The sequence below is a fragment of the Squalius cephalus genome, assembly GCF_949319135.1.
Source record: "Squalius cephalus genome assembly, chromosome: 11".
NCBI lineage: Eukaryota > Metazoa > Chordata > Actinopteri > Cypriniformes > Leuciscidae > Squalius > Squalius cephalus.
In genome coordinates, this window is record NC_137132.1 from 14,342,158 (window position 1) to 14,366,341 (window position 24,184).

The window sequence follows — 24,184 nt, forward strand, 5'->3', positions numbered from 1 at the left end:
ACGCAGTGTAAAGAGGGCAAGTGAGCACAAACTCTCAAATCTATTGAATATTAATACCTCTATTAAGCTTGGTATTTTTGAATCTGTGACTTCTGCCTGAACTACTATTTCGATTAATTGAATACAAATGATCATTTACAGGTTCTGATCGGTAAATAAGCTATGTTTAGCAGTATTTGTAAATCATAAAAACTAGTACATGATTAACCACTAGGCTGCAATAGCTGAAAGAACTAATGCACGCCATGAAACAAATGTTCACAAGATTTGTGGAAGCTGCACTTTATTTGTAAAAGAAAGAGTACACTAATTGTTCTTACATCTTTTAAATACATAAAACAAAACAAAACAAAAAAAGATCCGTGAGGACAACACGTAAATTATTCAGTAAAACTTAGGTCAATTGCGATTTGATTGAATTGCTTTCATATTTCAAACCATCCTTAGCCAACCCCTGGACAAACTGCCTATGTGATATATGTGTATATATACATAAAAGCACCGATCAACAGTGCTCAAACTGTCTCCCAGTCAGCGATTCTCATATTTTACACTACAAATTTACAGTGATGTCAATAACCCTGTCCGCGAACAATAGCTAGAGGAGCGTCCAGCTCTCGTATCCCAGTATTCCTGGACTTTTAGAGAGCAGGGTGCTTAACTTGACAAGAAGTCTGAAACATGAGGGCAACTCTTAACATTCAGATCAGGGGCAGCCATTTCTAACGGTCCGTGTGAAATGATGGCATGCCATGCATAATGCAGAACACCTCCCTTCCCAAGTGCAACACTTCACAGTCACGGAGGAAGTGCTTTTCTACTCCAACAAATATCTCATTGCAAAACCCCTAAGCACAGTATCGACTAAACAGTATAACAAACCATTCACTAATGATTACCCTCCCAATAGCCTTGGGCTGCAAACATTTCATCCACGGGAAGTTGTTCTAGACATAAAACTTAGAGAATAGTTAGTGCTCTATCATTTAGCTTACAGGTGTATTTTTCACATAATATCTATTTTAAAAGTCTAAACCTTCATTATACAACCCAACACCCATGAGTAAGGTTGAATTATCATTTATATTTTTTCCCCAATGTACTTCGTAAACTCTCCTTTTTTTTATTTTTTAGGCATTAATCATAAATAAATACAAACGACACGCAAGAAAGGTCTACTGGTGAATACAGTTAAAAGTAAAACTAAAAGATAAAATGTAAAACAAAGTTACTGTTACTATTTCATAACACGTACTATATCAGATGCTGAGTTATACTCCGATTTAGGTCGACATTTGCCACAAGACCTCTCATCAGAAGCTCCCGGTCGAAGGAAAAAAAACCCCAATCTAACAGGAAAATCAAACTATAGATTCTCAGAACACAAAATATCAAAGTCTCTCAATGCCCTTACCTACCTTAACAGATTATAAAATGTATGAGGAATCCCTTTATGGGCTGAACAGCAGCATCACTTGACATCTTAAACAAATTACGAAATGATTGCAGTATGCTCCCAGTCTTTCAACACACTTGGTTTACATCTTTGACGTCGAGTATGTTGTGGGTTTGGTCCTCTGAAGACCATCCCGGCACAGAGGACAGAGCTTAATGGTTTGACATCAGGGAGCAACTTCATTTTGTGTTACATAAACTGCATCTGGAATAAGAAACAATTAAACATACAATTAGAAAGGTGCTTTAAACGATGGTGTGTCAAGTCAACAAGAAACTGGATGAATGAAACTGGTTATTTGATGGCAAAAAAGTGAATAGTCTCTATCACAGGTGGTTGGAAGAGAAAATTAACAGGCCTTGGTGATGTTAACCAAAAAGGCTTTTGCAGGCTTTTCCAGTATTGACTAGTACTGAACAGTGTTGGGGAAAGTTACTTTTAAAAGTAATGCGTCACACTATTGTGTTACTCCCGAAAAATGTAACTAATTGTGTTACTTAGTTACTTTTTATATAAAGTAATGTGTTTTTCTCACTTGGGCTGGGCTTGCTAATTTGTTTTTGTTTGGTTTTTTTATAAAAAGAAAAAAGAAAAAGCTCTATTTTTTGCAAATATAAAATACCTTTCACACCAAAATTGAAATGGATAAGTCTCAGGGTTAAGAAAATGCAAATTCACGCCTGTCAGCAGAAGTTTGATGTTTATTTAAAGTCATTTTTGCTTATTAGTATGGTTGAACTGGATCATCAAAGGTCAGCAGCAAAGACATTGGTAAATAAAGTGAGATTAAATACATAAAGTATATTTGTATTTTTTAGGTTTTCGTAATATTCTGAGTTTGCATTTGACTTTTTATTCATTTTGAGGAATACTGAATCTGTTTTTGTACAGGTGAGATGAGTAAATCCTCACATTAGTCTAGAATTACAATAACCATCACGTTTACTCAGCGCACACAACGCCTCTGCATCTTACTCCTGATTTCTCTCAACATGGGGACAAGAGAAGTGTCAGTCAATATATGGGAAAACCAAATAAATTGCATTACTTATTTAAAAAAAAAAAAAAAAAGTAACTTGGATATACTTGAAAAAGTCATCTTCATTACATAACACCTTACTTGTAATGTGTAACCCCCAACACTGGTACTGAACATGCAATCTACATGTCCGTTCTACATCTAGCAAGAGGCACTAGATGAAACTGAACACGACTGCATGCAAGACCATCGGTGAGCACAAACGCATGCGGTACCTAGACAAAAGACGAAGCTCTACAAGAAATCCTTGAGAGAGAGCTGTGCAAAGGGGTCTTGTCCTGGGGCTCTGAGAGGACTCTGACTGGAAGGGCTAGAGGCAGCGGAGGGCTAATGCAGAGAGAATAACACAGAGAGAGAAAGGAAAGAGCTTGGAGTGACAGGGAAAAGCACAAGTGGAAGAGGAGAGGAATGATCTGCAGTTTGGGAAGGTGTTCTCGGTCTCATGGCCCATTAATACACAATGGACCATGATAATGTAGAGTGTTAATAGAAATCTACATGAACACCTGGAGAGATCGTAGGGATTGTACCTGTGCGCTGGACACTGATCCGAACGGATTGGATGGCCTCATGACAGGCTGTGTGTACATCATTGTGGGCTGGGTCATCATGGTCATGGAGGGCAACTGTGGAGGCTACAAAGATCACAACCATGAGGAATACATTTTCGACAACCTCAATTCAGGCAGCTGGTTTCACAGAAGTACTAACCATGCCATATCCCATCATTCCTGTAGGTGTTGTCGCAGGGAAAGCCATGATAGATGGTGGCTATAAAACAAAGTAGGACTAATGAGAACAAGTTCATCTGATTAATTTCATTATGTTCGTTCTGTTCCAAAACCTTAAGATACCTTGTTTTAGTCAAATCCTAGAATGCACTTCAGTATACTCAGTTAATAAATGGAGGGCAATGTTGGTTATGATTTAACAATTCTTTCAATACTGAGAAGCGATGATTAAAATGGTTAAAGGACAAGTTCGGTATTTTACACTTAAAGCCCTGTTTACAGATCGTTTCTGATGAAATAGAACGGTTGAGATAAAAATGTGGACACATGCTGCTGTCCCGAGAATTTTAGGTTTATTTCGCTTCTCCCCCCCACCTACACAATGGCAGCCTATGGGCACTGGATCAATCCTTCCTAAAACGCATTAAACTTTCGATTACAAAGACGTGAAACTCACCGACTGGTCAGGGGTGTTCACTGATATGCTCACACAAAAATCGCTGCAAAAGATGCTTTCCAACAGGTTTTATCGTAGTTTTTGTCCAACTCCATTGACTTGAATTGGATGGGCTGTGTGCGGTACGGTATTACTCCGCCGCTTCTTCTTCTGCTTCTTCTGTGTATTCAATTAAATGCCAGTGGTTTGCTTGTAATTGGCAAAGGTGCATTATCGCCACCAACTGGGCTGGAGTGTCTATTATTCAAGCTCTCAACGGAAGAATCTACGGGTGTGAGACGTTTGGAAAAATAGGTCCACAGTTTTACAACGAATGGTAAAACACCTGTTGGAAAGCATCTTTTGCAGCGATTTTTTTGTGAGCATATCATTGAACACCCCTGACCACTCGGTGAGTTTCACGTCTTTGTAAACGAAAGTTTAATGCGTTTTATGAAGGATTGTTCCAGTGCCCATAGGCTGCCATTGTGTAGGTGGGGGGGAAAGCGAAATAAACCTCAAATTCTCGGGACAGCAGCATGTGTCCACATTTTAATCTTAACCGTTCTATTTCATCAGAAACGATCTGTAAACAGGGCTTTAAGTGTAAAATACCGAACTTGTCCTTTAAATTAGATTGAATTAGATTAGATATAATCTAGATTGATCACTCAAAGGCTGGAATACACTAGGACTTTTTGCACAGATTATTGCCCTGTTTTGTTGTCTGGATGAGTTGCCGCTTTTTGCCGAAAGCAAGTCTTCAGATTTTGTTCAGTCAAGAGGTGACAATGTGTGATGGGCACAGACTCTTATTTTTTATCTTCAGACAATGATTTTATCTAGTCAACAGATTTCAAACATGGCTGATATTTTGAGCCAATTTTAGTCTCCTAGCAATAAGGTGCAAATTTTTTGTTCGTAAAGAGCAAGTCTGGTGTAATCCTTAGTTGTTTAGTGTATGATGCCCAGTTTTCTCTGTAAACATTTACAAAGTCAGCAAGTGTGTGATGCCTAGTTCAAATTTTAAGTTGTGTAATGTATTCCAGTCTTAAGTTAAGAGTTTAAGTAGCTGCCTATTTAGGCAGTAGGCAGCTCACTAGGTTTTGGAACAGAGACATTTTATTAATATAAAGTACAGCTTTACCATAGAGACAGGGTTCCATGTAGTAGATGGAGCATTCTTGGGTTGCCAATTCATTCCACCAGTTAATTTTTTCTCTCCTGGTTGGTTCCAGTGGATATCACTGTGAAAACAGTTGGCTAATGTTAACACCAAACCAGAATATGAAAATGTATTATAACTGTCAGAAAGTCTATAATGAGCATCAGAAAGGGCAACATTCTTACTTTTTAGTGGTACCATTTCCAATACCCAGATCTGTAAGTGAGATATGTATTTCACAAAGGTTTTAAAGAGGTACACTTAAAATTTAAAAAAATAAAGGGGCCATTCACACAACACATTTCCATTGTCTTTCTATGTAAACACACTAGACAGACGTCTTTGACCACTTCGCTTGCATCTTTTGCAGCGTCTCACAAATAACAAGTCGGTCTAAAGAAAGAATCAGAAGGATATTGTGCATTGGTGTGGACACTATATAGTTATCTTTATAGTTATTGTTCTTGGTGTGAACGGGCCTTTACACCTTATGTTTTTTTGGGGCTATGCAACGATTAATCGCATCCAAAATAAAAGTTTTTGTTTACATAATATATCTGTGTACGGTGTATAATTATTTTGTATATATAAATACACACACATCATGTATATTTAATGTAAAAATGCATTCTGTGTGAATGGACCCTAACAATGTACTATATCTTGATTTTAGCATAATTTCCTAACAACACTAGATTATGCAAACCTCTAAATAATTAACACTTACTTCCAACAAGGTTGGCCAAGGAAGAATCCAGGTCGTCTGACACCAGTTTATCTGGGAGCTGATTGGAGGACTGATTTAAACCGGCCACGGTGGGTTTCAAAATTCCTGCTGTGGACATTCACAAGGCGAGTATATTTTTATAGCATATTTAATACACAGTGTGGCAATTCAAAATGCTTTACATAGGCATAAGGAATTAAATAAGAAAAAAAATAATTTTATACTGTAAGTTTAGAAACTACTGATTACATTTAAAGAATTGTACAAGTTGATCTTTTTTCCAAGTTGGTTTATTTGATTTTGAGTAAAATGTCAAATGCCTTACCATCTGTATCCAGGCTATTGGACGAGGCAGCTTTAGTACCAAAAACAGACTCAAAATCAACATGCAGCTCGCCTGAGCTCTGTGGAGGGATTTGTGGAGCTCCGTATCCTTCAAAAGGCACAAAAATCCATTTAAGCCCTCTTACAACACACACAATATAGATTAGGACACCATTTGAAGAATGGCCAGTATCAAAATGACTAAATTCAAGTGCTGCCAATAAGTGGACTAGTACCCATGGTCACATGTCAGAGTTAGTGGAGGGTAAACTACAGACATGCACAAGACATCCTGCAAAAGTACAAGAACCACTACTTGCTCACAAGAACAGTGTTAGGGTGCTTTCACACTGGCAATTTAGTCCGAAACGGGGCACGGTTCACATGAAAAATTGGTAATGTGAAAACTGGAACTAACGACGCTCGGGCTCGGACCTCAACAGTGTGAAAGCCCCCTTAAAGGAGAACTCGGCAACTCTAGCGAACTCTAGTCACTTCTTCGCTGATTTTCCCTTTTGTTGTCGCATGTTTTCCCCACGAGCTCCCCCTACAGCTGTGGGGGGGGCGTATATTTCACAACGCGGTCGTAAAAAACTCACTTGCGGCGGCCTCCTCCCCCTCTCTACCGCTGCTCATGTGCGTTTGTTTTGATCGGAGCAAGCCAACTGTATCGTGTGGAGCTATGTCTACCGAGGTGGGTAATCTGGTAATACATCATACATGCGTGTGTGTTTATGTCGAATTGCCGTAAAGCAATTCGTGTTTCGCGCTCGCGCTCGTTCTCGTTCTCGCTTCTCACGAGACTTCCAATTTCTATCTTGCCGGGACGGTAGTCCCCAAGTTGCAAGGTTGGTTTTCCGCCTGGGAACGCTGGGGGGAGCGGGGAAAGTCACCAATATCACCAGAACAGGTTGTTTAACCATCCAAATGATTTCTAGACAGTTTTATTAAGTTAAAAAAGTTACCAAGTTCTCCTTTAAAGGGATAGTTCACCAAAAATGCTAAATTGTGTCATCATTTACTCAATGGGTATGCCTACTGTAGATCATAAAAGGTGAATTATTTAAAAGAATTTTCTGGCTGTTCTTTTTCATATAATGACAATGAAATAGAATTGGGGTTGTCAAACTCCGAAAGCACCATAAAAAAGCATCATGAGGGTGAGTAAATGATGAAAGAATTGTCATTTTTAGGTCTTCAATAGGCCTTTAAGGATCTGGTTTTGAATGGTGATAGATCATGTTAGATCAGACAGCATTATAGACGAAGGAAAACATATTTCACAAAGGGGTGGGGTGGGGTGGGGTGGGGTGGTTTTGGGGCAGCGTCGCACAAGGCAACCTCCAGCCACAGGCTCCCTACCTCTGAATAGGCCTGCTACAGTGGAGGGCTCAGACTGGAAGGGAGAGGGGTTTGGGAGATGCTGGACCATAGACGGTTGACCAAACGAGTCTGACAGGCAGGCGGGGAGAAACAACACAGCAAGCATTACAAACATAAAGACATTATAGATTCAAATTGGATTAGCAAAGAGCGTATTTAAATAGAAATATTAAGACAAAGCCATGTGCAGAAGGCAAACATCATCCAGCAGGGATGATCACAGGATAGTCCCTGTAAACTGCTTCAATGCCCCTATGTTTCCTGACAGAGGGGAAACATAGGTGGGATGGTTTGCCATCATGGTACCTGAGATTAAGTGCTCTATCCGAACAGTGCGTTTGTAATTGGTTGATACAGATGAACTTGAATCAATAAAGGGATTGTACTGATCTATGGTAAAAAAGGAAAAACAAGCATTCACTTATAGCTAAAGCAAAAGTAGACTGAGGTGAAAACTGGAATGAAATATGGTTTTCTAACAAACTTTTCTTGTTTCAGAATCAAGTAACGTCTATTTTTATGAATAATATAATATATATTATGATTAGGGCTGTCAGATGATTAAAATATTTAATTGCAATTACTGTCCTTATGACAGGGTTCCACTCATGGGTGATATTTCACTAGTTGACCTTCGACAAATATTAAATTTCACCATACAAAGACTGATTTTTATTTTTATTTTTTACAAATCACATGCGTTAATGCATCACCTTTGATAGCCCTAATTTTATATATACTACCATTCAAAAGTCTGGGTTCAGTTTTTTTTTCTTGGAAATAAATTATAACTTTTATTCAGCAAGAATATGTTAAATTGATCAAAAGTTACAGTGAAGACATTTTTTTTAAAATTCTATTTCAGAATATGCTGTTCTTTTGAACTTTCTATTCACCAAATAATCCTTAAAAAAACTCACGGTTTCCACAAACATTAAGCAGCTCAGCTGTTTTTGACATAGATAATAATAATAATGTGTTGCTAGTCCACCAAATCAGAATATTAGAATGATTTCTGAAGGATCATGTGACCTTGGTGAGCATAAGAGACTTCTTTCAAATACATTCAAAAAATCTTACTGACCCCAAACTTTTGAATAGTAGTGTATGTAACCTATTGTTTCTTTACAGTTAGATGTTGGAAGTTGGGCAAAGTAATCTATTCAGTATGTAGTCTACATCTTGCTTTTAACAGGCATTTAAAAAGCTTTTTTTTTTCTGGGTCTCACGCTACCTACACCCACTTTAATTTCAGCTATCGAGATAAAACCTGTAATTAATGAAACAGCCCTATTTGAACAGAGCCAAAACAAAGCTCTGTGTCTACAAACATTTTTTTAAATGTGATCTATAGTACTGCCACCTAACCTCTATTTAGTCTCCAATTACAGACTGCATTCTTACTCCGACGTCGAGTTCAACTGGACCGAACTTAATCAGAGGATTCCTGATTTGACACAACAGGATACTGTGCATGCGAAACGAGGGACTTTCAGCGACCAAAAAACTCAAACTAATAAAACACTTTGGATGGGTGGGTTGGAAGAAAGAATCTAAGGCATGTTTACCACCAAAAATCTCATGACCTGACGTCCTAGAGGAGAAACTAACACCATCTGATGACATAACGGGTAGATGAGCACCATCAACAACAAGTTTGGTTAGGAAAGGGTTTAGGTTTGGAATGGAGTCATCTACAGCTTCAGAAGAAGAGAAAGGATCTGAGCAGGCAAAAGGAGAGAGAAAGAGTCGAAGAGAAGGACATTAGGACGAGACTCAAGTTAACAGAAAAGACTACAGCATGCTGAATCTCTGACACGCAGTCACATGCAAAGGATCTCACCTCCCCATGCCGTGGCCACAGAGGGTCCAGGCTGCATGCCCGCCTGAAAGTTGGTCTGCATGTTGAAGAGGTCGCTCTCCATCTTCAGGGCACTGAGTAACAGAAAACAAAAACGACAATTTAACCAAGAGAGGTTCAGGTAGATGAATAAAGGATATGTTTACACGACAACGTTTTTCCTTCGCGTTTTTGAAACCTCTCGCGTACAGACGACAATGTTGTCTAAACGATACCCGTTAACACGGACCTGTGAAAATTAAAGAAAAAAACAACAATGCTGTTTTATGCATGCCAGGCCAGTAGTTGGCGATGTCACTTTGTGCTATATAGACTGATCTCGTAATACACATACGATATCACCGTTTTCACAATTTTGCGAATTTGTAGTTTACACAGAGACAATAATGGTATTATTTTCAAAAACTTGCACTTTGAAACCCGTTTTTTTAAGTTTTCATGCCCCCAAATCGACCTCGTCATGTAAATTATGTCATGTAAACACCACCTAAGATACAGGTGTTTGTACTGAAATTCGGCACACAAATTTGCTGCAACCGTTTAGTGAATTTGCCCCTGGTCGAGCACAAACCATGCTTGTTTTTATATCTCAAGCCATACAGAAAAATATCTAGAGAATCATAGCTAACCCATTGGAGCAGCTGGGAGTGGAGAACAGGTCTATGGCAGGAGCTGTGCTGATGCATGCTGCTGTGGTGGAGACTGGAGAAGTGTCTGTCGTAGCAAACGAAGGCCTCTTGGAGAGCTCCTTCAGCCTCTGTTCCTGATTAAAAAGAGCACAAGCCAAGAAACCTTTTAGACAGGAAGGAGCCATCTGATTGGTATGTAACCACTTTTCATTCATTAGTGTGATGCTTAGGGGTGGATAAATTTGAAATCTGTGATAACAATCTCATAATTGTTAAAACAAATATCTGAAATCCTTTTTTTTTTTTTTTTTTTTTTGGCATTAATGCAAAACATCCTAATGTCATTCCTAACACATAAGACTTTCATTCATCTTCAGAAGACAAATGCAGATCTTTTTGATGAAATCAGAGAGCTTTCTGTCCCTCAATTGACAGCTACGCAACTATCACTTTGACGCTTAAAAAGTTCATAAAGAGATCATAAAAGTAATCCATATGAATTGAGCAGTTTAGTCCAAATTTTCTGAAGAGACAAGATCGCTTTATATGATAAACAGATTGAATTTAGGCTTTTATTCATAAATAAACATTCAACAACTCACACACCAGTTGTGGTAAACAGAAGTATCAGTTAACAAAAAACGTAATAAATAAATAAGTAATAAAAGTATCAGGTAACAGACTATCCCTTTAAATAAAAATTAAAAAAATTGTCATACTTTGTCCCTTATAAGTGCAAAGATTTATGCTGAAACTATCCAAAATGCTGTATTAACAGTTTTTTACTGTTTAAAAAATAAATGTAGACAGTCATTTGCAAAGTAAAGCATTTTTAGAAAATACATCAACTATTAGCCATAGATTTACTGTAAATTCACACAAACACAAAATTACGTGAGTTGCACATATAACTAGAAAACAGCAATCTATAATTAACAGAACACCCATGAAGAAAAAATACTGGAAATCCTTTTCCCCGGTGGGTGAAATTATTTCTGAAATGGGTCCAGTTATGTACCTTTAGTGCTTTTAATCGCGCCTGCTCCTCCTCCAGAGCTGCCTGCTTTTCCCTTTCATCCACTTTGGTGAAAGACATGCCAGTGTTGGCCAGAGATGACACAGCATTGGAGAGTGTGCTTGCCCTACAAAAGTCGGGGACAGATAAATTGAGCTTCTGCGAGTACGAGAGAAAAATCTCACTTGGAGTATATTGAACTACTGCATTTGTCAAGCACGCCGCTCTTATAGGTATAAATCTATCGGGAGATTCAAGACCCATCGACACAATGCATCTGTTAGCACTCATTCATTTGTATTCAGCTCTGAGCGTGACACATGAATGGCCCACCTGCTGGCAGCGGTGGAGTCCTTCACCTTCTTCCCTTCTAATGAAGCCAAGTGTTGCTCCAGGGCATCCAAAAGACTGCTGGGGGCCTGAGGGAATGCACAAACATTTACTCAAGAATAACCACTAATTAAAAGACAAAATAGCTTGACATTTATAGGCAATAAGAATTAAAAGGTGCAGAGGAGTGCAGAAAAGAGTGAGAAAAGTACTTACACACACTGTAAACTGAAGATGGACAGAAGGTGGAAAGATAAAGGGAAATACAGAATATAAAGGTGGTCTTGGTCAGACATATAATGCATGACTTTCAAAGCAGCTATCTGCCCTTATCTATGGCTATGATGGCATTTGCGCTAGATATATAATCTGTCCTTTTCAAGTGTCTGTTTAATTCATTCGTGACTTCTGAGTGTTACTGTATATAACAACCCGTTCTCACTCCCAAGGCGTCACATACTGTTGCTTGGGCACAAGCCCTGCATGTCACAATGTAGATGCCAATAGTGAATAAACATTACTATCATCGTTATCATCATTTTGCTGGCTGAAATATGTCCATGCTGTAAATTATACCCGTATATAATTGAGTGAGAACCCGTTGCATATACTCTGAGTCAATATACTTATAATAGAATCATGACTCCCACAGTTATCTCTATAATTACTATTCTCAAATCTCCACTGAGCCCATAACACCTTTATTTGCTGTAGACAGGGAACAGTTAAGACAGAAAAGGTAAGAAATCTTTAGTGACATGCGCATCCTAATGAGCTGCATGCTTCTTTCGGAAATGCATTTGTGCAAGGTAAAGTAAAAAAAGCAGAACAGCTTCAGAAAATACTCAGGATCGTTAATAATGCAGAAAGAGTGCAGGTGTTAAAGTCAGAATAAAAGTGTTGTCTTACCTGAGACAGGTCAGGTATGTCCCCACGGTCTATTCCCACCTGCTGTGAGGCGAGCAGAACAAATATGTTACATAACGCTCTTTTAATGAAGTACCTTGCCTCCAGAACAACACATGAGAATCTCACCTCTGCCACTTTGAGGAACTCTGAGATCCTGGTCATTCGGGTAAGGAATTTCTTGTAGATGTCCAAACCCTCTTTACACTGTACTTTTTTCATATCAAAGTACTTTTCTGTGAAAGGAAGATAAAGAAGCACCCATTACCAATCAGCGCTATGCCGTTATTTGCATGTGTAGAAATTAAAATAGATCACACGGGTTATGTCACTTTTTTTCATTTCAATTTAATCTGCAAATAGGATGAAAAAATTGCTACTGAATTTGACCTTTTTTTTTAGACAGGGGGAAGTACAGGAAAAGGGAAAATATGCAATCAGGGCATGATGCAGGCTGAATCTGAACCTGCGTAACTGTAAGTACAACTTCTTGTGAGCATGTGCACTACTGCACCACAACCTTTTGTTAAATTTCAAGAGCTTAAACATTCAAATCTTTAATGTACATCTTGCATTTAAAAGTAAAATGAGTGTATTTATACAATACATGGTTTATTTATTTAGTATTGTGAAGAAAGCATCATGAAGAACCTACCCAATAAGTTTATTATCCCTTCATTGTAAGCTGCAAAAAGTCGGATGGAGTCTTTGAAAAGAAGCATGAAGGCTGCATTAATAACCCCATTGGTAAGTTCATTGGCATTGACCTGGGAAACAGAAAAAAATATTTTCATAAACATATGCCACACAAATGCTTTGCTGCTACAAAGAAAAGCCCCTTTCAGACATACCGTTTTTACTGGTAAATTACCGTTAAGAGTTCATGTGTGATCAGGACCTTTTCAAAAAATACCGGTAAATTGGTTCTGGCAATTTACCCATATGAGAATTTGTAATATTACCAGTAAATTACAAGTATTATGTTGTGTGTGAACAAGGAATGAAGATAACCGGTATGAGCATGTACAAGAAGTTTGCTTTGGGCCAATCATAAAGCTCTGTTGGAGCCGTTTACGTTAAGTTCCGTGCCAATTAACTGTTTTTGTAACTGTTTTTGATTAGCCTGGCTAACGTCAGACCTCTTTCTCATTGAGACGTGGTCTGGGAACCACATGTTCATTTTCTCGTATTTGAGGCGTGGTTTATGAATGCCCAGAGCCGTTTATTGGGCGCTACAAATGTCTATCAAATGCGCCTGTACGTAGCTCATAGCCAATCGTTTCAATTATACCAGATGACGTAGTAGAGCGGCAGAAATTCGACGAGGAAGACGACGAAATAAACTTGCGTTCTAAACTACTTAGAACACTATCTAAGGCTGCATCGAAAGGTAACTTCGCGCCTGATGCCATGTTGGATCCATAGATATAAACAAACTGCTTCGGTGTGTCGCATTGACGTCGTCATCATCTTGCTGCTCCCTCCCCGTTCTGTGATTGGTTCCCTTTTTGAGGGGAAAATCTGGTCCATGGTATCCAGGCTGCCTAGCAGTGTGAATAAAATCACGCTGCGTGCAAGGCAGCATGGGGAAACCCAGACTAGTTTTTGATTGCTTCTCAATCAGAATCCTAGTTCAGTAGTCAGGGCATTGATCAGGGAGTCAACCATTTTAAAGGCTGTCTCAATCACAAAATCATTCCACTCCCTTTAGTCCCACAAGCCACAATTAAAAATCAGGGAGAGGGAGCATCGATGGTCACTATGTTCAGAGGTTCTGAAGCGCGAAGCAAATCATGTGAGCCAACTCACTAGACATAATGACAGTCATCAATAGAGTCATCAGTATCCCATGTGTAGAGAGCCTTAGTGTCCCTACCAGTGCTTGAATTCGTGAACACAATATACGGATTCACAACTTTGGAAGCTAGGGAGCTGATTGAGACGAACCCTCAATCAATGCTTGTGTGAACAGCACGTGTGTATTTACCGGAAAAGTCGTTCTGGTAATTTTACGGTAATTTACCGGGATTGCTGTGAAAGGGACTATAAGCAAAATGCATATATGTAGATCAGCTGTCAGTTTTCTGCATTCTAACTTACATTGAAGTCAAGAAGGGCATCCATCTGGTTCTGTATAATAGGGATGGTTTTAAGGAGCTTCTCTGTGTTCATGGTTCTCATCACTCCGTCCACCCTTAAGGAGAAGATTTTAAAATATAGGTCAAATGACATTGGGGGATCAGTGCATGGAGGTTTAGTGGATGATCCAGTGCAATGACTTCAAACATTTAATGCAAGCGCTTCAAAACTAGTTCTGTTGCACAAATCCCCTTAAATGATTTAGAACAAAAACTACAGCTAAGGCTAAAAAAAAAAATCATTGTATCGAGTGAACAATTTACTGGTCAAATGAATCACTGTTGGAGTTACATAATGCACTTAATGCAAAAGTCAGCACACTAAAGAAAGCAGAAATTAGAAACTACCTTCAAAGTTGTATTATAAAATGTATTTAAAAAATGTCCTACCCACGCTTTACTTTCGTGAAGTCAAATGCCACCTGTCGATACGAAACGGCCTTCTCATTCAGATATCGACTATACCTCCGAATGAATGTTGACATATCGTAACCTAGGGAGACACCGATAAAGATGACTGTTAAGAATTTAAAAAATAATAAATGAACATAATGTTATAAATATTATCAAACTAATTCAATTAATTTAAAAAAAAAGTTTAATTTTTGGAATGTTTATTACAAGTCAAATAGTGCATCAAAGCAGAACGAAGCCTCTGTAGAGTGTGAAATAAATGTGTATAGTTCAATACTGTACCTTGTAGGCCACTTTTGTCCAGGAAATTACTGAGGTTGAATAATGTGTTCCTTGAGGCCAAGTACTGAATAAATCGCTGGAACCAAAGTGATAAATTAAAAGATGTTTAATGCATGCAATTATTTGCAGATCTTAACTTGTAGCTTGATTAAAAAGCAGATAGATCTCCCACAGTCACGCACCTCGTTCCCATATACCATGAGGTGATGTGTTGTGATTAGGGACTTAAAGACCACCACCCAACTGGTGTTGGTGGTTCTCTCGAACAAAGAGTCTGCCAGCTGAGGAATGTTCACATTCATCTCATTGGTACAATGTATCAGGTCTACAACAGAAACAGAGGTTTCCATTAACTAATGACATTAATAACTGGGTGAACAGGCAAGAATCCAGTCAACGAAACAGACTGCAATGTTAGAGCTTAAAATGTAATAAATAAAAGGATTAACATGCATTTATAACATAAAACAGAACAATAATAATCTGTGGAGAGAGTCCACATAAATAAGCATTACGCAGGAACTGCGCAGGAATTCCACAGCCCACTATTAACTGTGCTGGTGGACTTCCTTGATGAAATGTTTAATGCACTTCTGCAAATATACTTTAGGGGAATGACATTTTTGTGGTGTAGTATTCACATAGATGGTGATGTAGTGCAGTTTCTGACGGACTTCTTCTTTCTGAATGAATGAGGTTGACTTCAATCGTGTGGTTGGTTGGTTTGGTGTGAGACAGCTGCCTCCACAGCACTGCCAACTTTGATTCACTCCTACTCCTGAGAAACAAAGCCCTCACCACAAAAGATGTCAAGATCATTTAATCTGTTCTATCGCTATAGGCCTATCTGGCGAAGTTAATCTTTGGTTGGTGGAAAGGACCATAAGTAACCATAATTTATGTGATATATACTGTAACTTGAAGGGATAGTTTACCCACCAAAATAATGTAAAAAAAAAACCGCGTGTGGAGCTTTCTTCTGTGGAACATAAAACACATTTTGAGAAAATGTCATACAATGGGTGTTTTGTCCATACAATGGAAGACAGTGGGCAACAAAACTGTTATCAACATTCTTCAAAACAGTGTTATTTTAGTATCGCTGAGATACTATTATAGTTAATTCATATTTTTGATTAGTTTTTGTTTGTTTATTTTCTGTTTTTATTTTAATTACAATTATAGAAATTTTGTTGTGTTTTTGTCATTTTTATCAGATAAATAAATAGGTTTTTATTCATATTCCAGTTAGCCTATTTTAGTTCATCAATTTAAAGCTGCAGTCCGTAACTTTTTTGGGTTAAAAATGATCCGAAATAAATGTTTACACATAACAAGACAGTGTTCAAAACTATCTGCTTGCCTTAGCTCGATTCAAAACGGTAAGCTTGTAATAATGTTTTTAACTCCAGTGGTACTGGTGGATTTCCGCGGGAAATTTGAGCATGTCTTTGCGTCATTACATCACATCTGTACACATAAAGAAGGAGTCTCGGCTAGTAGGCTATGTTGCGTGTGAGGATGTTGGTGGTGGAGATTTAAAGCCTTTTCTCGCAGCACTTGATATAATTAAACTTATCAATTTGATGGCGGATCCAGAAAGGTTCAAACGACAATCACCAGTGACAACTGGAGATTCACCCGTTATAAAATGCAAAAGACTACCATGACTGCAACCGGCCCATGAGAAAACAAGGATAAATATCGGAAGGGCATTAAATGTAGTCACGCAATGCTGATGTTGTTAACATTAATAATTTGAAAACAAAGTATAATTTGCACGGTTTGACGTGATATGATAAGCGATCGTTAGATTTAATCAGCGCGATTTACTGCAATGCGTTTTTTCCCTCAGTTGGTCAGAACAAAACTGGATGTTAATTACTTCTTCAGATTACATTTTCCGGTGAAAATTCTTATGTTGGTCATACTTCCAAAAAGTAGAATCTGTGATTGCGAATGACAGTTTCCACACCGGCGCGGTGACTGACAGCCGCACGCTCTCCTCAAAACATTGGATTCATCCGCGCTGTGCCGTGCCGAGGCACAACCCACGTAAAGTTGATAATTCCGCCAATAACTGCAATTGCAGATTTCGAACAGAGATGGCGACAAAGAGGAAAAACTACGGACTGCAGCTTTAAACTAAATACAAATTAGAAATGTTGCCTTTGCCTTCGCTTTAAGGTTTTTTATATTTTATTTCAGTTAAAGATTATTTTATTTCAAGTAACCTAACAAATGTTTTTCTATGTTTTTTGTTAACTATAATAACTCTAAATAAGATATAGCCTATTAATAATATTTTGTTCCAAAAAAGAAACAGTCACACAGGTTTGCAACGACATGAGTGTGAGTCATGACAGAATTTTCATTTTTGGCTGAACTTTCCCTTCAAGCTTTAAAAATGTTCAGTTTACCTGCATTCAAATAGACTGTTGATTAAAATTACAGAGGCATCTTTCGTTATCATAAAGTCTCAGATGAAGACAGAAAAAGAGAGAGAGAAGTTTCTACAAAAATGATTTTGTAAAAAAAAAAAAAAGAGAGATGGAATTCAGTTCCCTCACTAAACTAAAAGGTGTGAATGGGTCCAGCAGGCAGACAATTTTATTTTCCTTTATAAAAGTCCTAACTACGGTCCTTCAAACATGTCATAGCTTGTCTTATAACGCTGTAAGAACATAATGAAAGAATAGTCAGGCCTGGCTGAGACAGACGTAAATAGAGATCTATTCTGAAGACTTACAGACTTACAAGACTGGCACTAGACCAGCAGTTCTTAAAGGGTTAGCTAGTTCACACAAAAATGAAAATTGTGTCATTAATGCCTAATTACTCACCCTCATGTTGTTCCAAACCCTTAAGACTCTTCGGAAAAAAAATGAAGATCTTTTTGATGAAATCTAAGAGCTTTCTGTCCCTCCATTGACAGCTACGCAACTACTACTGTGACGCTTCAAAACGTTCATAAAGAGATCGTAAAACTAATCCTTATGAATTGAGCGGTTTAGTCCAAATATTCTGAAGAGACGTGATCGCTTTATATGATGAACAGATTTAAATAGGCTTTTATTCACATATAAACATTCATCAACTCACACATCAGTTGTGGTAAACAGAAGCTCAAGCATGTTCACTTGACGTGCGAGAACCAATGAGGTTCATTCTCGTGTTACGCAGCATGTTTGAGCTTCCGCAAGAACCAATGAGGTTTGTCCTTGTGCGTCAAGCATGTTTGGTTGAGCTTCTGTTTATTTTCAATGTTTATATGTGAATAAAAGCCTAAATTCAATCTGTTGGACTAAACCGTTCAAATCATATGGATTAGTTTTACAAATAATGAACTTTTTTATGAACTTTTTGAAGCGTCAAATTGGTAGTTGCGTAGCTGTCAACGGAGGGACAGATTTCATCAAAAAGTTATTTATTTGCGTTTCGAAGATGAACAAAAGTCTTGCGGGTTTGGAACGACATGAGGGTGAGTAATAAATGACAGAATTTTCATTTTTGGTGAACTAACCCTTTAAAGAAGATACACAGCATTTACTGACATCATCTGTGGGTTTGTAACCAACTGGACATGATAATCAAATCCAAATGAACTTCTAACACAAAACACCTTCCTTACATTAACCTGTGCACAACATGTTTTTCATGCAAGAAAAACAACAGCACTGATTTATTTCTCCCCAATGAGCATTATATGGAATTAACATTTAACCAGCATTAACCAGTATGGCAATGCTGAGGAGGTCTACATTAGGTCCAAAACTATATTAAAAGCATTTAAAACATTTATTAATATTATTATGGAATCAAACTTAATGGAAATCCACGTATTCTTGCTTACATACAAACAGCAATAATGCACATATACACAGTCCTGCTTCAATACAGCTGAAAGTGATTCAATGTCAGTTTGTCATAAATGGACTGTATTTCCAATATTATTATCAGGAGTCTGTCTAAAGCACATTAGCTTAGCACAGCCTGGGCCTGCCCATTGTACAATAGCCTAAAATCGTAGCTATAACAATCAAAGCAACAGCTGTACACACGTTCATCCTCGCAATTTCATTTTAAACACCGCTGCTGATACTTACAATCCAAGTGTTTCTTTTTAGGGCCCATTATTTCGTGCGTTGTTGCCTTGCAGACAGTTTTGGAAACGGCTGATCCAGTAACGCTATGCTGAGCAGCAGTTATCCTGTCTGTAATGCTCTGCCCAGACATTTTCAAAGCTTTCCAGCGATCAAGAATCCAATAATATGTATGATGAATATTGAAATTCAAACTGCAACTAAATAGTGTTCACAGTTCCCGGTCGACCTCCTGCCGTACGATACTAGTAGTATACGGGGGAGACAAAGATTGGTCGGACAAGAGGAGGCAGATGGGAAGCCTTGCACACAGTTATCCGCTGCGCGAGACGATGATGAATCCAGAAATGATGTTAGCGAATATCTCGCGCGGAATTCTTACATTGTTACGGGCTTCAATCGCGCGTTGTAAAGGCTCGTGACTCATCTCTCATGTCTCGGACACTAATCCCGCTGTTCAACCGCCGCCTGTCTTATTCGTGTAAGCCCGCAGGATTGAAGAGCAGCGAAGGCAAATGGCGGGCCTGTGCTGTTCCATGAGAGCTGGAGGAATATAGGACACTGACCGCTGATGCTGCTGATCCAGGATCAGGCTGAACACCTTCATTACAAATGCACTTGGAATAAAGGGACAATCAACTATATATTCCTATCTTTTTCCACTTGGTGACAGTTTAAAGTTTGATATTAGTTCAATTTATATTTCAATATCTTAACATTTAAAAATATATATTTTAATATATATATATATGTATTATAAATCTCAGTAATTACTAAATGCCTATAGGTAAATAGCAATTAAATGCAACAGTTCATATGTTACTGATTTTTTAAGTGTCGGGTCCTTTGCACAATTTTTATTAACATGTTTCCTTTTTTCAGGCTGAAACATGCAATTTTGTTGAAGGCAGTCCTTTCAGGTGTGGTTCGAAATTCGAATAGGGTGTTAAGCGTGTGTGTGTGTGTGTGTGTGTGTCATTTATACATTTTTGCTTCTTCCATTTTCTCGCAAAATGTGTTATCACTTACAGTGGGTCACTAAACACCAAATTATATCAAATATTCCTCATATATTTATTGAAAAATCGATAGGAATATTGACGTAACTCATAGCAGGTGAAATATGAAAAGAGGACCTACATATTTTTGTGTATGCGTGTGTATAGCCTATGTATATGCAAACATACGTATGTCAAGAGTCAAGTCAAGAGGCTTTATTTGTCATTTGCCAACCTGGTACCACCGGGGAAAACTGGGAATTGAAATGCTTGTGACGAGGCTCAAACATAGGCTACAGTAGCCTAATAACATGACCAAATACACAAATTTAGTATATACATATAAACATAGTATATATAGCCTACCTTATAAACATATGTGTACGGTATGTGTGTAGGCATATATATATATATATATATATATATATATATATATATATATATATATATATATATATATATATATACAGGTGCTGGTCATAAAATTAGAAAATCATCAAAAAGTTGATTTATTTCAGTAATTCCGTTAAAAAAGTGAAACTTGTATATTATATAGACTCATTACATGCAAAGTGAGATATCTCAAGCCTTTATTTGTTATAATTTTGATGATTATGGCTTACAGCTTATGAAAACCACAAAATCAAAATCTCAGAAAATTAGAATATTACATGAAATCACACAGTAATTACACAGTAATACCATGGTCATTGAACCAGGTTTTGGTTATTTTGGCAGTGTGGGCAGGTGCAAATCCTGCTGGAAAATGAAGTCAGCATCTCCATAAAGCTTGTCTGCTGAAGGAAGCATGAAGTGCTCTGGAAATGTCCTGGTAGACGGCTGCGTTGAGTGGACAGCACAGTGGACCAACACCAGCCGATGACATGGCTCCCCAAACCAACACAGACTGTGGAAACTTCACACTGGACTTCAAGCATCTTGGATTGTGTGCCTCTCCATTCTTCCTCCAGACTCTGGGACCTTGGTTTCCAAATGAGATGCAAAATTTGCTCTCATCAGAAAAGAGGACTTTGGTCCACTGTGCTTTATTAAATCCAGAGTCAACGCAGCCGTCTACCAGGACATTTTCAGAGCACTTCATGCTTCCTTCATTTTCCAGCAGGATTTACACCTGCCCACACTGCCAAAATAACCAAAACCTGGTTCAATGACCATGGTATCACTGTGTAATTACTGTGTGATTTCATGTAATATTCTAATTTTCTGAGATTTTGATTTTGTGGTTTTCATAAGCTGTAAGCCATAATCATCAAAATTATAACAAATAAAGGCTTGAGATATCTCACTTTGCATGTAATGAGTCTATATAATACACAAGTTTCACTTTTTTAACGGAATTACTGAAATAAATCAACTTTTTGATGATATTCTAATTTTATGACCAGCACCTGTATATATACTCACTCACTGGCCACTTTATTAGGTACACCTGTTCAACTGCTTGTTAACACAAACATCTGACATGTAACAGCAACTCAATGCATTTAGGCATGTAGACATAGGCTACTCAAGACGATCTGCTGAAGTTCAAACTGAGCACCAAAATGGAGAAGAAAGGTGATTTACGTGACTTTGAAAGTGGCATGGTTGTTGGTGCCAGTCGGGCTGTCTGTTTATTTTTAGAAACTGTTGATCGACTGTGATTTTCACGCACAACCATCTCTTGGGTTTACAGAGAATGATCTGAAAAAGAGAAAATATCTATTGAGCACCAGTTCTGTGGGTGGAAATGTCTTGTTGATGCCAGAGGTCAGAGGAGAATGGCCACTGACCTCTGATCATGACTGGTTCAAGCTGATAGAAAGAACTCAAATAATCACTTGTTACAACCGAGGAATGCAGAAGATTATCTCTGAACGAACGCACAACACATCGAACCTTGAAGCAGATGGGCTACAGCAGCAGACGAACACACCGGGTGCCACTCCTGACAGAATAGAAAACTGAGGCTACAATTCACACAGGCCCTCCAAAATTGGACAATAACATTGAAAAAAAACCTTACCTGGTCTGATGAGTCTCATTCAGATGGTAGGGTCAGAATTTGGTGTAAACAACATTTTTCTGAACATGACAAAAGTTCACTGTACTCGAATGGCCTCCACAGATGTTGTGGAAATGGAGATAACAAATGACAAATCTGCAGCAACTGCTTTATGCTGTCATGTTTATATGGATCAAAATCTCTGAGGAATGTTTCCAGCACCTTTTTGAACCTATGCCACAAAGATTTAAGGAAGTTCTGAAGGCAAAAGGGGGTCCAACTAGGGCTGGGTATCGATTCAGATGTTCCAATTCGATTCGATTTCGATTCGCAAGCTTTCAATTGAATTTGATTTCGATTCTAAATTCGATTTCGATTTCCGATTCGATTCTCGATTCGACTCAATGAATATAGATTTAATACAAATCCTATATTTATAAAAAAATAACAGTGAACATAAGTTTACAAGTGGTTAATTAATAAAAAGAAATTAAGAGCCACAAACCTGTATATTAAACTCTTTTTTTTTTAGATACACTTGGGTACGTTAAAACAGAACCCAACTGTATATTTCAAATGCATACAATGAATAGACAGGATTTTGATGCAAGATGAAAAATGTATGCTGAAAATGGGATAAGTCAGAACAGTCGCGTGCCTTGATTAAACAGGATCAGGTTATTTTATGTTTAAGACAACATAACATCTCACAGCATTAGCTGTAACTTGGAGGCTGCAAGCTTATGAACAGTGTAGGAAAACTAATACTGGCTTTTCGGTGATAGGTAAATAAATATGGGAAAAAATCAATTTGTGGCCTTTGAGAATCGATTTTTAATCGACCACATTTTAGTTAATCGAGAAAAAAATATTTTTTGCCCAGCCGGTCCAACCCGGTATTTGCAAGGTGTCCCTAAAGTGGCCTATGATATAGGATATATATATATATATATATATATATATATACACACACACATACATGCACTGTAAAAAGTGTTCAGTTCACTTAAATTCTTTTAGTAAACAGTTGCCTTAAAATTATTAAGTAAATAAACTTAATGCTTAATTGAAAAAATTAAGTTATGTGAACTTGACAATTCCACATTACTTAATTTTTTCGATTAAGCATGAAATTAATTTACTTAATAATTTTAAGGCAACAGGTTTCCTCAATTTTTTTTAAGTTAAGTCAACTGATCACTTTTTACAGTGATGTACATGTGTGTGTGTGTGTGTGTGTGTGTGTGTGTGTGTGTGTGTGTGTGTGTGTGTGTGTGTGTGTGTGTGTGTGTAGGGCTTCTTTCTACTTTGTTTTATATATATTTTATACGATTAATGTCCTCAGACCTTGCGTTATATGTGGTTTTAGTGGTGATGAGGGATAATGTAATGTTATAAAATTTCCAAAATAAAGAGGAAAAAATCTAATGAAATGGCTAAGAATGTTGAAAATGTAGTGATCATTATTTTTATTTCAAAGAGGATTTTGTTAATTTTCTGTAATAGGCTACTTCAATGTGAACTTTGATTGTGAACTAAATTGAGTTAAACACCTGAATCGATTATTGCAGTATTTAATCTTCTAAATAATAACGTAGTTCAGTAAAAAAAAAAAAAAAGTTGGGATTCCATGTTTGGGCTATGTAACCAGCGGTAGGCCTATGCCAGTAAAAGTAATCAGTTAAAAGGATAGTTCATCAGAAATTCTGTCATCATTTACTTACCCTCAAGTTGTTTCAAACTTGTATGAATTTCTTTCTTCTGCTGAACACAAAAGACGATATTTTGAGGAATGTTGGTAACCAAACAGTTGATGAACCCCATTGGCTTCCATAGTATTTTCCCAATTTCCCAGGTTTGGAACAACTTGAGGGTAAGTAAACGATGACAGAAATTTCATTTTTAGGTGAACTATCCCTAAGCCCTCACAGCTATGCGCCGCTTGATCTGAACACTAGAGGGCGCGGTCGAAGCATTATGCCGATGGCACCGGAGATGCGCCTGTGATGCAACATTTGAAGATCATTTTCTCTCCCTTTTATGTGAGAGATAAAACATAGGCCTATTATTAGGCCTTATTATTCATTATTAAACTATAATTAGTTTAATACATCGCGATCTATGAAACGTTTTTTTAAATGACTAAACCAATGAGTTTTAATATATAGCCCACGGAACAACAAAACAGTTCTTAATTTCTTTCCTTCTGAGCAATGAGCAGCTGATGAGAAGGCCTAATGAC

At 37.7% G+C, this 24,184-nt stretch overlaps 1 protein-coding gene across 50 annotated transcripts; it reads right to left on the reverse strand.

The window, feature by feature from the left end:
* Window positions 1-259: 259 nt before the first annotated feature.
* picalmb (phosphatidylinositol binding clathrin assembly protein b) lies at window positions 260-19,534 on the reverse strand. 50 transcript variants are annotated; one of them, XM_079885326.1, is made up of 24 exons: window positions 18,943-19,532; window positions 15,019-15,161; window positions 14,837-14,912; window positions 14,531-14,633; window positions 14,103-14,196; window positions 12,658-12,769; window positions 12,132-12,238; window positions 12,006-12,047; window positions 11,313-11,324; window positions 11,100-11,185; window positions 10,770-10,893; window positions 9,752-9,885; window positions 9,105-9,196; window positions 8,830-8,982; window positions 7,568-7,651; window positions 7,241-7,330; window positions 5,880-5,987; window positions 5,555-5,659; window positions 5,013-5,043; window positions 4,810-4,909; window positions 3,207-3,266; window positions 3,026-3,130; window positions 2,711-2,822; window positions 266-1,660 (listed from the first exon to the last, which is right to left on the reverse strand). In XM_079885326.1, the coding sequence occupies exons 1-23, from the start codon at window positions 19,070-19,072 to the stop codon at window positions 2,730-2,732; spliced, it is 2,184 nt and encodes a 727-aa protein (XP_079741452.1). In that variant the 5' UTR covers window positions 19,073-19,532; the 3' UTR covers window positions 266-1,660; window positions 2,711-2,729. The 50 variants fall into 50 exon arrangements, with proteins under 50 accessions (XP_079741412.1, XP_079741407.1, XP_079741454.1 ...); XM_079885325.1 differs by having other exon boundaries at window positions 5,555-5,662; window positions 18,943-19,530; XM_079885301.1 differs by lacking the exon at window positions 18,943-19,532 and adding an exon at window positions 15,478-18,524 and having other exon boundaries at window positions 5,555-5,662; window positions 9,752-9,879.
* Between the last annotated feature and the right edge of the window lie 4,650 nt (window positions 19,535-24,184).